At 47.9% G+C, this 16068-nt stretch overlaps 1 protein-coding gene across 31 annotated transcripts in view; it reads right to left on the bottom strand.

The window, feature by feature from the left end:
* CEP164 (centrosomal protein 164) overlaps nucleotides 1-16068 on the bottom strand; it is a 111979-nt gene that overhangs the window by 46821 nt on the left and 49090 nt on the right. For all 31 annotated transcript variants that reach the window (XR_006287087.1, XR_006287089.1, XR_006287088.1 and 28 more), the window contains 10 exons: nucleotides 11320-11451; nucleotides 8853-9069; nucleotides 6615-6692; nucleotides 6241-6372; nucleotides 5767-5889; nucleotides 4925-5068; nucleotides 4644-4727; nucleotides 3490-3558; nucleotides 1612-1790; nucleotides 685-811 (listed from right to left, as the gene is read on the bottom strand). Coding sequence is in view for 26 of the 31 variants with exons in the window: in XM_043534214.1 (XP_043390149.1) it covers nucleotides 685-811; nucleotides 1612-1790; nucleotides 3490-3558; nucleotides 4644-4727; nucleotides 4925-5068; nucleotides 5767-5889; nucleotides 6241-6372; nucleotides 6615-6692; nucleotides 8853-9069; nucleotides 11320-11451 (1285 nt within the window). In the remaining 5 variants the exon portion in view is untranslated. The remainder of the gene's footprint in view (nucleotides 1-684; nucleotides 812-1611; nucleotides 1791-3489; nucleotides 3559-4643; nucleotides 4728-4924; nucleotides 5069-5766; nucleotides 5890-6240; nucleotides 6373-6614; nucleotides 6693-8852; nucleotides 9070-11319; nucleotides 11452-16068) is intronic.

Here is a 16068-nt window from a genome sequence, read left to right as displayed (position 1 = left end):
CAGTCCCAGGTATCTCACTGCCCTGCTGAAAGGACTCAGGGAGTCCTCTGCCTGTTGAAACACACGCAGCGATGGGAATCAGAGACGCAGCTATCGTTACTGCGTGCTCAATACGAGCACCTTAGAGCAGACTCTGACAGCACCCAAGACCTGAGGGGAGCCTAGGACCAGCAATAATCACCTTGGAAATGCCAAGGATCTAGTGGAAAGGTGACCTTTGGGAGACGCTCTATGATTACATTCCCTGGGGTATATAAATGGGATGACGAAAGCACCAGAGAAATGAACAAACAGACTAATAACACCGTGCATGGCAGTGGCTTCTCCCATTCAGGAACCCAAAGCGCTGTACGAACAATCATTAAAATGATGAAGTGAGCTGCCTGCCGGGATGGAACAGATCTTAGGCAGAGCCAGAAATAGGATTCCTGGCTGCTGTCCTGTGTCCTCTGTCACTAGACTTTGCTTCCGTTAATTTAATCAAACAAATAACCCTTCCCACCTGCAACAGTAACCACCCATCTCTGCACCTATGAGCCGGAACAGGCAGCAAAGAACCTCGTCAGGATTTTCAAAGGGACCTAGGGGAGTTATGTGCACAGTCCCTCTAATTTGGGAGCCTTTGAAAGGCACAAACACACACCAACCTCCATGGGGAGCTCAAATGCACAGGCTTTTACTCACAGCTCGAAGCGTCTCTCTCAGGTCCTCGATGTGGAGCTCAGCTTCCCTCCTGGGAGACGCCATGCTGTCTTCGGCTACCAGCTCTTTCAGGGTCTCCTGTTGGCTCTTGACTGCGGCCTCCAGTTCACTGTCACAGATGTCCACAATGTGCAGTGGGGGGTGGGGGGGAGCACGCCATCAACATACAGAACAGACAGGGACACAGAGCCATGCTACCCACAAGAATTCACAACACTCTGCAGGAATCAAATCTCCTCGAACACCTCAAACGGCTCCTGCTCACAATCCCCCAAAGGGAAAACACCAGGGACTTCATGCTCTGCAGATCCAGGCCATTAGGAAGGGTGCCTGACTAGCCAGGACACTGCCTACTGCTGTTTAAACACAGGGTCCTACAGCTACAGGCTGAGAAGTGTTGCTGGATAAACTACTGAGTTTGTGTCCAACAAAGTAAATATCATGTCTACACGAATATTTTAATGTAATAAAGACCACTGGCTACTTGGGACAATAGCTGGTTTATGCCAATGTACACCCTTAAAAACAGGAACAAGGAAGCATGCCACCCAGAGGTCTCAGAAAGGTCTTTTCTAGAGTCTGTCAGTCACCCAAGGTTCTCAAAGCATTTACGAACATTTCCTCATAAGTCAGCTTTGAGGAAGATGAATGCTAGATACATGCTTCAGAGGGTGAACCTGAGGCCCACAGAGGTTAAGTGACTTAAACCGACCTTGCACAGCGAGTCATGGCAGCCCTAGGAACAGAAAGCAGGAATTCTATCCCCCAGCACCCTGCTCTAACATCTAGCGACACTGCCCCTCATAAATCTGGCACAAATCTGAAGCACCACCATTTAAGAAGGTCAGCAGCAGAGGGTGGGGTGGGTGTGTAAATACGAGCATCAGAGACCATCTCTAGGACACCCACCTCATCCGTTTCTGCAGCCTTTGGCTTCGGGTCTGCAACAGATCCACCTGGGACTCCAGCTCAGCTTTCTGGTCTTGAAGCTCCTCCAGAGTCCTGCGCAACTGGTGGATGGATTCCACAAGGTCAGCATGCTCTTTCCTAGACGCCTCTAGGCGGAGCTGAGCAGCTGAAGCAGCTTCCTGGAAGTGAAATTAAAATCACTCTCTCATTTCCCCAGCACAGAAATACAAGCACACAACATGCAACAGACATGAGTGCTGCATGCAGAGCTTGCAGGGCAATGGAAGTTAAGTGTGCACAAAACATTCTTCAAACCTGTGTTTTTGTGTGGTCTTTGTCCCTGCTTTTCCATACCCAGAAATGGCCCCGACCTGGAATCTCCAGATCTGAACAGCCACGAGCTTGCTGGGAAATCTGGTTCCAGACCTGGATTATGCCTAGTACATACAACACTTGGATGCTGTTGGCAGCAAGATGGAGGACTCAGGGGAAATTACAAACCTGACTGCAGTAGTTCAGACTGAAGCTCAGCAGCCAGGGTTCCTGCAGCTGTCATGCCCACACTCATCCTTCTCCCTCACTCCCAATGCACTGCAGCCATCTCCTGGCGTTGCAGGAGGAGAGGAGAGGCAAAGCCCAAGTAATTGACACAAGCACGGACTCTGTTCTCCATTTTGGAACACGGGATGGGGAGGAGCCCGAACGGCTCACACTGACACCGACCCGTTGGTTTCCTTCCATGGAGGCCTTGTCCTCATCTGCCTACAATGTCTATCCCATCTTGTGCCAAATGCTTAATGCATCCTCCCAAGAGATGGCCTGACTGGTGTCCGCTCCCCCATGGGTAAACTATAGCACTAGAGATGGAAGAGCTCAACCATGTCCCATCTAGTCCTCCTCCTTCTCCCTGGGGGTCAGCAAAGGATTGCCCCCTGCAGCGCAGTGCTCCCATCGCTCCCAGGAGGAAGCAGCAATCTGCTAAATCTCAATGTTCGGAAGCTTTCCTAGATACCTCATGCATTTACGTTTGTTCAGATCTACCCCATTGCTCCTTGTCCATGTCCCTCTGCCCACTCTAAGCACCCGTCTCCCTCCCTGCTGCGCATGCCCTTCACAGCATAGCAGACAGTTAGGTTACGGTGTAACTCCAGGAGCCATTTCCATGGTGCCCAACCACTCGATTTTGCTTAACTCTTGCCCATACACCTGCAATAACCTCAAAGCCCACACTGGAGTTGCAGCACCATCACCCCTGCATAACATGTGGAATGCCCATCAGCAGCAGGCAAAGGCAGGCAGACAGTAGGACATGCCCACCCCTTTCTGGGAACGTGCAGAGAAAGGGAGTCAACGTGCTTCCCAGGAGTGTCCAAGCTACTCCGCGGGCAGTTCCTCAGCTTGGCTTTGGAGACTTCTAGCCCCAGTTCAAGCTAGCCCCTCACACTGCATGGTGCCATCAGCCAACCTCTCGGCCTCGTCCCACCCACCCACGGGACGTTCTAAAATTAACAGAGTGGTTAGAGGCTAGAGTTTTCACAACCCAGTGAGATTAAAAAGCAACAGATGCAGTAGTTAGCCTCCTCATTCCTGGCAAGGAGCACGTGGGTCCGGACAAGCAAACCCTGTTCTCCATAAAGCAGAGCCATGTGCAGTAACCTCTCCCTTTGCACCATGATGAAATGCACTCCCAGCTAATCAGTCTGCCAACAATACAGCGCTCCTTTCTGAAGCAGAACTGTAAGGGAGGTGTTCAGATCTAGGACTCAAGAGTTATTTCTGAGCTTCTTTTTAAAGCCACTGTGCTGATCTGCTCTAGTGTTTCACGCATAGAGCGAATGATTGGGCAGCAGCTCCTTCCGAGAGCTGGAGCATACGTACATTTCTCTGCAGCTCAGTTTGTTTCTCTTCATCCAGAAGCTGCTGCCTTTTCTTTCTCATGGCCTCTTCCTGCATAGAGAAGTGAAGAGCAAACCAGTGAATGCTGGAGCATCATGACACAAGGCACAGAAGCAAGTTGACTCTAGAACACTGTTGGTCTTGGGGTCAAGTCTCGGCATGACACAGCCCCAGCTTTCAAGGCCACTGGGAAATACTTCAGCAATGTTTCCACTCTTTCACTGATCTCTCCCCATTCATTTTGACCTTTCCCCAGTATTTTGAATGTGAAATTAAACAGTGCTGTTTGGGTAGCTCCCTCCTTTGTGTGCCTGGCCCCACGACACCAACTACGTTCCATGGCACTGAGAGCAGGGCTGGCTAATCAACACAAGCCCTTCAGAATGTCCCAATGCTCCATTTCCCAGGGCTTCAGCAAGCATGGAGCCTGAAACCTGCTGTTGCTTGTGGGAAGAGCAGACTGCCCTGCTCAGCTACACAGACATGGAAGAATTCCCCATAGTGTAGCATCTTACTGTCCTGCAGCCACACAGCTTTCCACCTCCAGCACTGCTCAGTTCCCTTCCCTTCCTTTCATAAGCATCCTCTCTCAAATATTGTTTATCAAATCGAGAGATAATAGAAGCAGAGGTATCTATAGCCTTTATAACAATCCAGGACTTCAGGTTTTTGCCAGCCAAGGACACATAGCCAGAGATTTCTGCCAGGTCAACGGGAAGGCCTTCTCTCTCTCTCACACTGAAGAGAGCCCATTTTGCTTTCCAAAAGCCAGAAATTGCTTGTTAGTTTTGCCCTGCAGTACAGGTGGGGAATAGGACACGGTCCGAAATCAAAAGTGACGCTGAGAATGACATACTTGCATGACACCAGGCTTTGCGCGGCCCCTTACCCTACACAAGTATTCCCCCAAAGCAAGGCTGAAAGCCCAAGGCACTGGCTCTGATAAAGAGGGGCATGATACATGGAGGCTGGGATTTCCAGGGGCATTCAGCACTGACCCAGTTCTGCTCCCCAGTTCTTCCTGTGACTTTAATGGGTGCCATTAGGCACACTGACCAGTCCCCCCAACAAGGAATAGGGGGAGATGAGAAGTGCCAGTTAGGAAACTTTCAAAATGTCCTGTAGGACTGACTCACCTGGTGATTCAGCTGAGCACATCTGGCCTTGGCATCTTTTGCTCGCATTTCGAGTTCCATTTCCAACTCCTGGACTTTTCGTTCCTGTGCAGAACAAGGAGCCTGACATGAGGGGTTTGCTGAACCAAACTTCACCACAAGTTAAAACAGCAACGATCTCTGAAAACTGGACCTTGTGACAGGCTGGTCTCCTGAGAGCAGTGCACATACTCATGGAGCCAGAGACCATGGTCTATTCCAGGCAGAGCGTAGCTATGGTAGAAATGGAAGTTACCACTCACCTTCGCCTTGTGGCTCTGCCGCAAGTCACTGAGCTGCTCATCCAGCTGTTTCTGCAAAGCCCGCAGCTCCCCATCATGGAGCTGTCTCAGGCGCTCCAGCTCCCCTTTCAGCACCTCGAGCTTCTTGGCTCTTTGCTTTCTCTCCTCCCAGATGCAAAACCAAGAAAGAAGAGCAAGCAGAGGAGTAGAGGTCTATAGCAACATCACAGGCATATGTGCTCTCTCTCCCACCACCCTCACGGACATGCACACACTCTCTCCCCCACCCTGTGGGCAAGCAACCCACCACCGAACAGTCTGGGAAGCAGACGGATTAATTGGATCAGACCACAATCTTTTACAGGCAAGGCAACGCAGAGAAACAGGTCAGAGAAAGAGGAAATCACCTTTCCATTGCCTAGGGAGCACACAGTTCTACACATGCCCATTAGTGATTCTGTAATCTGAAACTGGAGGCATACAGATATTCAAGGCCAAGTTTTCTGATGGAGGCACAACAGATGCATCTGCAAAGAACTGTGCACTTGTTTCTTGTGCAAAAATCCACGTGTGAATGCACAAGTCAGGTGTAGACACAAAGGAGGCACACCCATTCTGGCAGGTCATCCAGGACACTTTCCTTCAGAGCCTTGGCCCTAGACTCGTTCCAGCTTGTGATACTGCTGCTCAATGGAAAAAGACTGGCTTGGCCATCGACCACCCGGCATGGTTCCAACCCTTAGACTTGCTGTACGAGGGGCAGATCTGGACTGTCACTATGGGGCTCCTGGTAACTATTTCTGGGACAATGAGCCAATCGCTAAGGTCATCTACAGGCTGACTGTGGCTCTCAGCAGCATTACCTCCTCTTCGTACTGATCCTGAATCCTCGCCAGGATTTCCTGATGCTCCTCTTTCATCCTCTCCATTTTCCGGTCATGGTCTTTCTCCACTTCCTGGCGTTTCTCTTTCATGAGCTCACTGAGCTGCAGTGGTCACAGAGGCAGACCGCATTACATCACGGTAAGGCACGATTCCCCCCCAAAGCAGCAATTCCCAACATGCACTGCTGCTCCAGCAACGCTGAAGCATCTCAGCGGTGAGATTAGGGCAGCCCTGGTGCACTCATTGTCCGGCTGGTGGTGCAGGGGTAAGCATAGAGGTAAGAAACTCAGTCTGCAGGTGGTATGGATCTTACCTGATCTATGGCATACCTCTCCACCACGAGATAGGAAGACTTTAAACCAAGCTCTCACAACCACGGCTAAGCATGCATATGCGGGGGAGGGGCAAGAGAGGGGAATCGACCTCCAAGGCTGTTGCACAAAAGTAATCACCTCTCGCTCAAACTCTGCTACTCGATACATTTTTTGCTGCACTTTTTGCTCTGCTCTCTCCAATTCCTCGTGCAGCTGGGCCTCCTCACTCCTCTGGGCCTCTGCTATTTGCTTCCGGAGGCTGGAAACAACCTGCCACAAAAGAAACCAGGGAGTCATTTTGGCCTTCAGATATGGCCACCCCACTGTATACAGCATGGCAAAAATCAGTGTACTCAGGCTCGCCTCTCCCTGACTGGAGCATGCCCAAGTGCTGATCCAGATAAGAATCACCTTTTGGGGGTGGAAGAAACTGCACCAATGACATTTTGGGAAGCTATTAAGTGCAGAATTATTACAGATTTATTATAAGTTTTAGCAACACTGGCTTTTACCTTGTGGTGTTTCTCTTCTGCTGTAGATTTTAGCTCCTGGAGCTCAGCTGCAAACTGCTTCTCTAGCACTTCTGCAGCCTGCAGGAGAGTCAACAAAGTCCTGCTTGAAAAACCCCATTTCATGTGAAGGTGATGTACAAATGCCCTGTTTCAATCAGCAATTTATACACAACCTTTGAGAACAAGCAAGGCTCATACCCTTTCCAATCTGAGCTGCACTCAAGGTATCTGGAGTGTCCTGAATTTACTGCCACCAATGAGACACACTATTGGAATAGCGCATTGGCTACAAGGGACTAGTTCTCTTTTTAAAAAAAACAAACCCTATGGGGATGGTAACAGAGTTTCCACCATCCCTCTAGTGGCCTGAGTTTCCCTTCTCACACGGAGTTCCTCGATAACTCACCATAACACTCCAGTCATAATTAAAATACTCCTTTTCTGGGGTTCAGTTTATTTAGGCCTTACACAGATTAATACTGCACACCAGCTTCACCCATCTGGCTACTGGTTTCAGAATTCAAAACAGTTCTCTCTCCTCGAGACAGGAGTTCCTAGCCTTCCTTCCCAGAGCTGAGTTATCATTCAAACAGTCCCTTTACGATGTGCAGGAGCCGGTGCTGCTCCCTGCAGATGCTTCCTCAAGCTAGCTACAGCTTCCCAGTCTTCTGCCCTGCCTGGGCCTCCTAGCTCTCTGCCACCGCTTCCACTAGCCCTTTCCTGCTCCCCTTTGGCTTCCTCTAGAGCTGCCCTCTGTCAGCTCCCATCAAGGCTGTTAATGAGCACAGGTGGACCTAATAAAGAGCCTGTCACAGTAGCACCCTTAATTTCAATGGCTGCCTGAGCCTTCTGGGGGACACACAGAGGGAGGGCATATCCAGATCTGGGGAGAATGGCTAGCTTTGGCCAGGCGAGGGTTCATTTCATCTGAATCCGTTTGCCCATGTAAACAGAACTCATGACTAGGACTCGCAGCTCCCGTGTCTTACCTTCAACACTCCTGTTACTACACTCTAGAATGAAATTAGCCTTTTTGACTACTGCATCCCCTCGCTGACGCGTATTCAGTCTGTGATCCATTATAACCTCCAAATCCTTTTCAGCAGTGCTACCACCTGGCCATTTTGTAGATGGGCATTTGATTTTTTCTTCCTAGGTGTAATACTTTGTACTTGTCTATTGAATTTCATCTTCTTGAATTCGGAGCAATTCCCCAATTTGTCATGGTTGTTTTGCATTCTAACCCTGTCCTCCCAAGCGCTAGCAGCCCCTCCCAGCTTCATGTCAGCCTCAGATTTTATAAGCATTTTCTCCACTCTATTATCCAAGTCATTCATGAAAATATTGACGAGTAGCAGACCCAGGACAGAGCCCTCCAGGGCCTGGCCACACGTGTGTCCCCAGTTTGACAGCAAACCATTGGTAACTACTCTTTGAGTACAATCTTTCAACTAGTTGTGCACCCACCTTCTAGTAATTTCACACAGGCCACATTTCCCTTGTTTATGAGAATGTCATATGGGACTGGGCCAAAAGCCTCACTAAAACCATACACTTGAAAGCAGAGATCTGTTATTTAGAATCGAAGCTATCAGAGATGGGAAGAGACTGACTAGGTCAGGCCTAGTCCTTCCAATACCACAATGTATTCTCCAGGCTGATTTTTCAACATCAAGGGGGTTTCCACCCACTTCTTTCAAGACTGTTCCAGTCAGAGACGTCTCACCATTACTCAGCTTGTGCAGCTATGCAGGCTAAGCATTATCCCACTATTTCCAGTTATAGTGCTTAGAGCCCACAAGCACGTTTGGTGCATCACAGAATGCATGAGAGATTCCCGACACCCCTAACCAATTACTCTCCCCCAGCCTACACCCTGCGGCTACTCACACAGCTCTCACAGGTACAGTCAGTCTTCACCTGGCCCAGCTGCAGGCAAGGATTTCTGCCCGACCCAGGATGCACCTCTTACCAAACGTAAAGAACAATAGGTCTTGAAACCAGGGAGTCTTTGAGATTATAAGGTGGTTCATCGCCTGGGCATCTGCCCCAAGGACCATGCATTCGGTAGGAAACGATTAGAAGCATCTCCATTACGTTCCCCAGCACTTTGTAGTATCAGCATTTATAGAAAACTATTGCCCAGTCTCATGCAGGTGCTATTTGATCTCACGGGGTTGGCAATACAATACAAGCCTTCTCAGTTTTGACTCTGCCTGGTAAAAATGTGAGTTTCACCTCTTTTCTTTCTCTTTCTAATCTCTCCTTTAACTCATTCAGGACTCGCTCCTTCTCCTGTTCCAGCTCTGTCGCTTCTCTCTGCTGCGCTTCCTCCACTTCCACCTTCAGCATCTCCAAAACACGCTTCTTCCTCTCCTCCAAGCTCTCCCTCTCCACCTTCTGAAGGGACTCCCATTCCTCTCTCAGCTTTTGCAATGCAGCCTCTTGCTCAGCCCTGGTAGATTTGTGATAAGCGGTAAGGCGACACAGGTAAGTAGGTCAGTCATATTGCAATACTGCATTTCATTTAGCATCCAATACGAATACATGGTACAAGTGCAAATTGCAAGCCTAAAGACATGAACAAAAGCAAAAACTCGGGTTCTCAAACATGAGTCAAGTAATGTGTTACCTAGAATGTATGCCTTGACAATGGATAATTAGGCAGCATGGCAAAGAACAAAGGCAGCTATTAGACTATTTGTAGTCTACATTTAATACAGGGGGTGTGTGTGTGTGCGCGCGCCTCTCTCTATGTATATAAAGAGTAGAGATGAAAATTGTGCTCCTGTTTTTTCAGTTCCTGCCCTTGCCTGTCTCCTCCAACTCTCATTAGTCTTGATGCCCCTCAAAGAGCTAGAGAAGAGGTCTACTCAATCCAACCATCTCCTCAAGCATCCTAATCACAAGGGACAGTGCAACTCACTTGTGCGGGGGTGGGGGTGGGGGGGGGTTCATTCACAGCCCCCAGGTCATCAAAAGAGATGTCTCTGTGGGAGGGAGGGGGTAAAGCAGCAGCAGGGAGTCTCAGAGTCGAGGTCAGTTGAGTCGGGCCATGCTGTGAGGCTGAAAAGAGCAGTGTAGACATTCAAGGTTGGGCTGCAGCCCGGGTGCCGAGACCCTCTGCCACACGACCTTTTTGTTTTGTTTTAGAGTAACGGCCATGTTAGTGTGTATTTGCAAAAAGAAAAGGAGTACTTGTGGCACCTTAGAGACTAACCAATTTATTTGAGCATAAGCTTTTGTGAGCTATAGCTCACTTCATCGGATAATCAAGGTGGGCCATTTCCAGCACAAATCCAGGGTTTCACAAGAACGTCGGGGGGGGTAGGAAAAAACAAGGGAAAATAGGTTACCTTGCATAATGACTTAGCCACTCCCAGTCTCTATTCAAGCCTAAGTTAATTGTATCCAATTTGCAAATGAATTCCAATTCAACAGTCTCTCGCTGGAGTCTGGATTTGAAGTTTTTTTTTTTGTAATATCGCAACTTTCATGTCTGTAATCGCGTGACCAGAGAGATTGAAGTGTTCTCCGACTGGTTTATGAATGTTATAATTCTTGACATCTCATTTGTGTCCATTTATTCTTTTACGTAGAGACTGTCCAGTTTGACCAATGTACATGGCTGAGGGGCATTGCTGGCACATGATGGCATATATCACATTGGTGGATGTGCAGGTGAACGAGCCTCTGACAGTGTGGCTGATGTTATTAGGCCCTGTGATGGTGTCCCCTGAATAGATACGTGGGCACAGTTGGCAACAGGCTTTGTTGCAAGGATAGGTTCCTGGGTTAGTGGTTCTGTTGTGTGGTATGTGGTTGCTGGTGAGTATTTGCTTCAGGTTGGGGGCTGTCTGTAGGCAAGGACTGGCCTGTCTCCCAAGATTTGTGAGAGTGTTGGGTCAAACCTTGGATTTGTGCTGGAAATGGCCCACCTTGATTATCATACACATTGTAAGGAGAGTGGTCACTTTAGATAAGCTATTACCAACAGGAGAGTGGGTTTGTGTGGGGGGGGGAGGGGGGAGGACACCTGGATTTCTGCTGGAAATGGCCCAATTTGATCATCATACACATTGTAAGGAGAGTGATCACTTTAGATAAGCTATTACCAGCAGGAGAGTGGGGTGGGGGGAGGTATTTTTTCATGCTTTGTGTGTATAAAAAGATCTTCTACACTTTCCACAGTATGCATCCGATGAAGTGAGCTGTAGCTCACGAAAGCTTATGCTCAAATAAATTGGTTAGTCTCTAAGGTGCCACAAGTACTCCTTTTCTTTTTGTTTTGTTGGCTATGTAGACATACTTGGACAGGCTGAGCCATCCAAAAGAAATCAGAAGATACACATTACAAAGACATCCTCCTATATGATGTTGCTATTGCTCATTTCCATACCCACTGACCTCTTCTGCTTTAGAAAGTACAAGGGGCACCAAGAAAGCTGGCCAGTTTTGCCACACATAAACAGATACATTTACCTCAATGTTTGCAGTGTTATGAGTATTCCCCAGTACTTACTATAAGGGAACCCTGTCAATACTGAGATTAAACCATCTAGTTAGCCAGGGCATCATCTACAGTAACTGCACATTTGTAAGTGTGGCCACTCTGCTGCCTGATAGCGGGCCGGGTTTCTATTTACAGGGAGTAAAGGGAAGGCTCACACCCACAGCTTTACACAGCTTGCTCTGAATTTTTCACCTTATTTTCTCCTTTTCTGTCTCAGTCTCTGAGCGGATTTGGGCTCGTAGCTTTGAGAGTTTCTCGACCTCTTCCTCTCTCATCCGCAGCTCTTCCTCCTCAGAAGCCTTCGCCAGCTCCTCTTTAAGAGACCTGCATGACCAGCAGCAGGAAGAGAGATTCAGAGGTTTTAACAACCTTAACCAGCTTCCCTCTGAGACCCATAGATCAGATGCTGGCTCCTGTAGGTGTTATCAGCCTGTCTGAAGCTCTCCCAAGAATTGGAGTCCCATTTGTTGTCCTTATGCATTAAAATTTGGCTCCTGGGCACAAAAGAACCTGGGAGCGTTCAAAGTTCTGCAGCACTCTTTCAAAATAGCCTAAAGAATCCAAGGCCCGGGGTGGGGTAGTGTGTCCCTGGATCCAACAGGAAATTCCTGCGACAGGAGCTCTTTTTTCAATAACGTCACGTAGTGCTGTGAAAGCTGAAAATGAAAAGATGTCCCCAGATGGCTGGCTGGATCCATTAGCAGCAACCTGGGCTTTGTGTTCTCGCAACAAACTCTTTTTATGCTGCTTCCAGGCACCCCTTCTACTACAAATCCCTTGTCTTGTTCCTTGGCTTCTCTCCCCATCTCCTCTGGGTGCTCCATCTTCCACTCCTCCAACAACAAATTATTAAACAATCAATTTATGAGCACCGAGAGGATAATAGGGTTACAAGGAATAGCCAGCATGGATTTGTCAAGAACTAATCATGCTAGACCAACCTAATTTCCTTTTTTGACAGGGTTACTAACTTAGTGAATGGCGGGGGAGGGTCAGAGGGGAAGGAGCGGGAAGCTGTAGATGTGATATTTTGATTTTGGTATAGCTTTTGACACAGTCCCATGTGATATTCTCATAAACGAACTAGGGAAATGTGGTCTAGGTGAAATTACTACTAGGCGGGTGCAAGACTCGTTGAAAGACTACTCCAAGAGTAGTTACCTCTGGTTCACTATCCAGCTGGGAGGGTGTATCTAGTGGGGTTCCACAGGGGTCAGTTCTGGGTCCACTAATCACTATTTTCACTAATGACTTGAATAATGGAGGGGAGAGTATGCTTATAAAATGTACGGATGACATCAAGCTGGGAGGGCGTTTCAAGCACTTTTGATGGCAGGATGAGAATTCCAAAAGGATGCTGACAAATTGGAGACTTGGTCTGAAATCAACAAGAGGTGGAGGAAGTGATCAGAGGAGAGGCTGTTCTGGATTTGATTCTGACAAACAAGGAGGAACTAGTTGTGAATGTGAGGGTGGAAGGCAGCTTGAGTGAAACTGATCACGAAACAATATAGTTTATGATTCCAAGGAATGGTAGGAGGGGAAATAGCAGAATAAATACAATGAATTTGATAAAGTCTGCCTTCTTGAAGTGCAGAGAATTGGTAGGTAAAATCCCACTGGAAGCAAGTCGAAGGGGAAAAAAAAAAGAGTTCAGGAGAGTTGGCAGTTTTTTAGAGAGCCATTATTAAGGGCACAAGAGCAAACTGTACCAATGCAAAGGAAAAAATAGGAAGTATGGTAAGAAACCACCCTGACTAAACCAGGAGATCTTCAATGACTTGCATTTCAAAAAAAGGAGTCATACGCAAAGTGGAAAATAGGTCAAATTGCAAATTCTGAATATAAAACAAAACACCACAAGCGTTTAGGGACAAGATAAGAAAGGCCAAGGCACAAAATGAGATTAAAACAGCTAGGAATATAAAGGGTAACAAGAAAGCATTTTACAATGCTGGGAAGCAAAGGAAGACCAGGAACAGGGTAGGCCCATCACTAAATGAGGAGGAAAGACAACAACAGAAAACGCAGCAATGACCAAAGTCTTAAATTACATTTTTGTTTCAGCTTTCACCCAAAGTTAGCAGTGGTCAGATAACACAGGAAATATCAGAGTAAAAAGGGTAGGACCTGAGACTAAAATAGGAAAGGAACAAATTGAGAATTACTTAGACAAATTAGATGTCTTCAAATCAGCTGGGCCTGATGAAATACATCCTAGAATATTTCAGGAATTGGCAAAGAGATCTCTGAGCCATTAGCAATTATCTTTGAGAACTTGTGGAGGACAGGAAAGATGCCGGAGGACTGGACAACTGTAGCATCTATCTATAAAAAGGGGAATAAGGACAAACCGGGGAATCATAGGCCAGTCAGCTTAACTTCTGTACCCAGAAAGATAATGGAGCAAATAATCAAAAACTTTCTATTTGTCAGCACTTAGAAGAAAATGAGGTGATAAGTAACAGTCAGCATGGATTTGTCAAGAATAAGTCATGTGAAACCAACCTAATAGCCTTCTTTGACATGGTAACAAGCCTGTGGATATGGGAGAAGCAGTACAGGTCATATATCTTGACTTCAGTAAAGTTTCTGATACTGTCTCACATGACCTTCTCATAAACAAACTAGAGAAATAGCCTAGACAAGGGTTCTCAACCTCTTTCTGAGGGCCCCGCCAACATGCTATAACAACTCCATGCCCACGTGTGCCACAATAACTGGTTTTCTGCATATAAAAGCCAGGGCCGGTGTTAGGGGGTCGCAATCAGGGCAATTGCCTGAGGCTCATTGCCACACGAGCTCCCATGAAGCTACATTGCTCAGGCTTCAGCCGCAGCTGACGGGGCTCAGGGACCTGGTGTTCTGCCCTGGGCCCCAGCGCGTCTAATGCTGGCCCTGCTTGGAGGCTCCCCTGAAACCTGCTTGAGGCCCCCTAGGGGGCCCCAGACCCCTGGTTGAGAACCACTGGCCTAGACAAATCCACTGTAAAGTGGGTGCACAACTGCCTAGAAGATTGCTCCCAGACTAGTCATCAATGGTTCACACACAAGCTGGAAAGGCATACTGAATGGAGTTCCACAGGGATCTGTCCTGGATCCATTTCTATTCAGTATCTTCATAAATGATTTGGATAATGGCATAGAGAGTACACTTAAAGTTTGTGGACTATGGCAAGCAGGGCAGGGCTGCAAGCATTTTGGATTAAGGCAGAGCTCACAAACAGGTTTCTTCCAGATAGGCAATGAGTCTCAGACAAATGTAAATTAAACATGGTAGGCCAAATCTGCATATGGAGTAAACAGAGGGATGGGCAAAACACCAGAGACCAAACCCCAGGGGTTGTTCGCTCTCTGGGGTATAAAGAAAATGAACTTTGGAGGTATAAGAGGAAGACAAAGACGACATTTTGTTATCCATCACTGAGGAGAACAGGACAGCACTTTCTGCATTTGTGAAAGATGGATCCTGGCCATGATGGCTAGTGACACTGGGAGGTTGCAATAGGTGAGAAATTGCTTTAGACGAGGATTTTAGCCGACTGAAAGTTACGTGTAGATGCTAAGAAACGTGTTGTACCTTTTGTTTTAAAAGGAACTTGCTGTTCTTATTGTCTTTGCTCACTATCTCTTAAATCTTAACCTTTGTTAATAACCCTACTTGTTTTCACTATAAGTAGAGTACAGTACTGTGCTGTTACATAGGAGCAGATACTCTGCTGAATCCGTTACGTGTGTACAGCTCCCTTAGGAACAGCAAACCTGCTCATTACTGGGATGGGGCTGGACACTACAGGGGGATGATTCTGGGGAGTTCAGAGAGCGGAGCACACCAAGGGCTGGCAGAGCCCAGAGGAGAGTGCTTAAGTGACTGAACGGCTGTCAGCATCAGGGAGCAGCCACAAGACAGCCTGTCTCACTGAGTGGGGGGGGGGAAGCAGACGGGGGGGTGGTAACAGGGTAACTCACAGTCCCGGGCACCCTCAGAAAGCGTCATAAGTTACCAAACAGGCTAATGTTCTCAGGTGTGTTAATAGGGAATGTCACACGGGACACAGGAGGTGACTGCCCCTCGACTAGGCACTGACGAGGCCTCAGCTGGAGTGCCGTGTCCAGTTCTCGGCACTGCGCTTTAAGAAAAAAGTGAGTAATATGGAGAGAGTTCGAGGAGAGCAACAAACATGATAAAAGGTTTAGAAAATCTGACCTACAAGGAAAGGGGAAAAAAAACGGGGCACGTTTAGTCTTGAGCACAGACAACTGAGGGGGACCTGGGAACTGTCTTCAAATACACTAAGGGCTGCTCTAAAGAGGGCAGGGATCAGTGGTTCTCCATGTCCACTGAAGGCAGGGCAAGAAGTAGTCGGTTAATCTGCAGCAAGGGAGATATAGATTAGATATTGGGAAAAGCCATCTAACTCGAAGGGGAGTTAGGCTTCAAGGCAGGTTGTGGAATCCCCGTCACTGGAGGTTTTTAAGAACAAGCTGGACAAACACCTGTCAGGGACGGTCTAGAAGATTCACTTGGTCCTGCCTCAGAGCAGGGGACTGCACTCAATGGTCTCTTGAGGTGCCTTCCGGCCTGACATTTCTCAGATTCCCCACAGCACTGCCCATGAAGATGCTACTTGGCCTGCTCAGCACCCTGCGAGGAGCATGTTTAACAGAACCAGCACAGACACAACCCAGAGGCCGGGTGCAGAAGCACCACTGAAAGTTTTAAACAGAGAACCTGAAGCTTCTGACAAGGTTCACTTCCCTGGGTAACCTTCAAGCCCAGGCAGCCTGACCGGGCTTTGACATTTAACTGGCCACATTCCCCACTCCTAAAAGCCTTGTTCTGAAGTACCTGGGAATTCAGCATGTGGCACTCCTGGAGTAACCCCATGTGCCCTGAGGATCCAATTTCCAATTCCATCACCGTCACTTAGCCTAGGCTTGA

The sequence above is a fragment of the Chelonia mydas genome, chromosome 22, assembly GCF_015237465.2.
Source record: "Chelonia mydas isolate rCheMyd1 chromosome 22, rCheMyd1.pri.v2, whole genome shotgun sequence".
Classification (NCBI taxonomy): domain Eukaryota; kingdom Metazoa; phylum Chordata; order Testudines; family Cheloniidae; genus Chelonia; species Chelonia mydas.
Note: the sequence above shows the minus strand (reverse complement) of the source record. Positions and strands in the feature narration are given on the sequence as shown.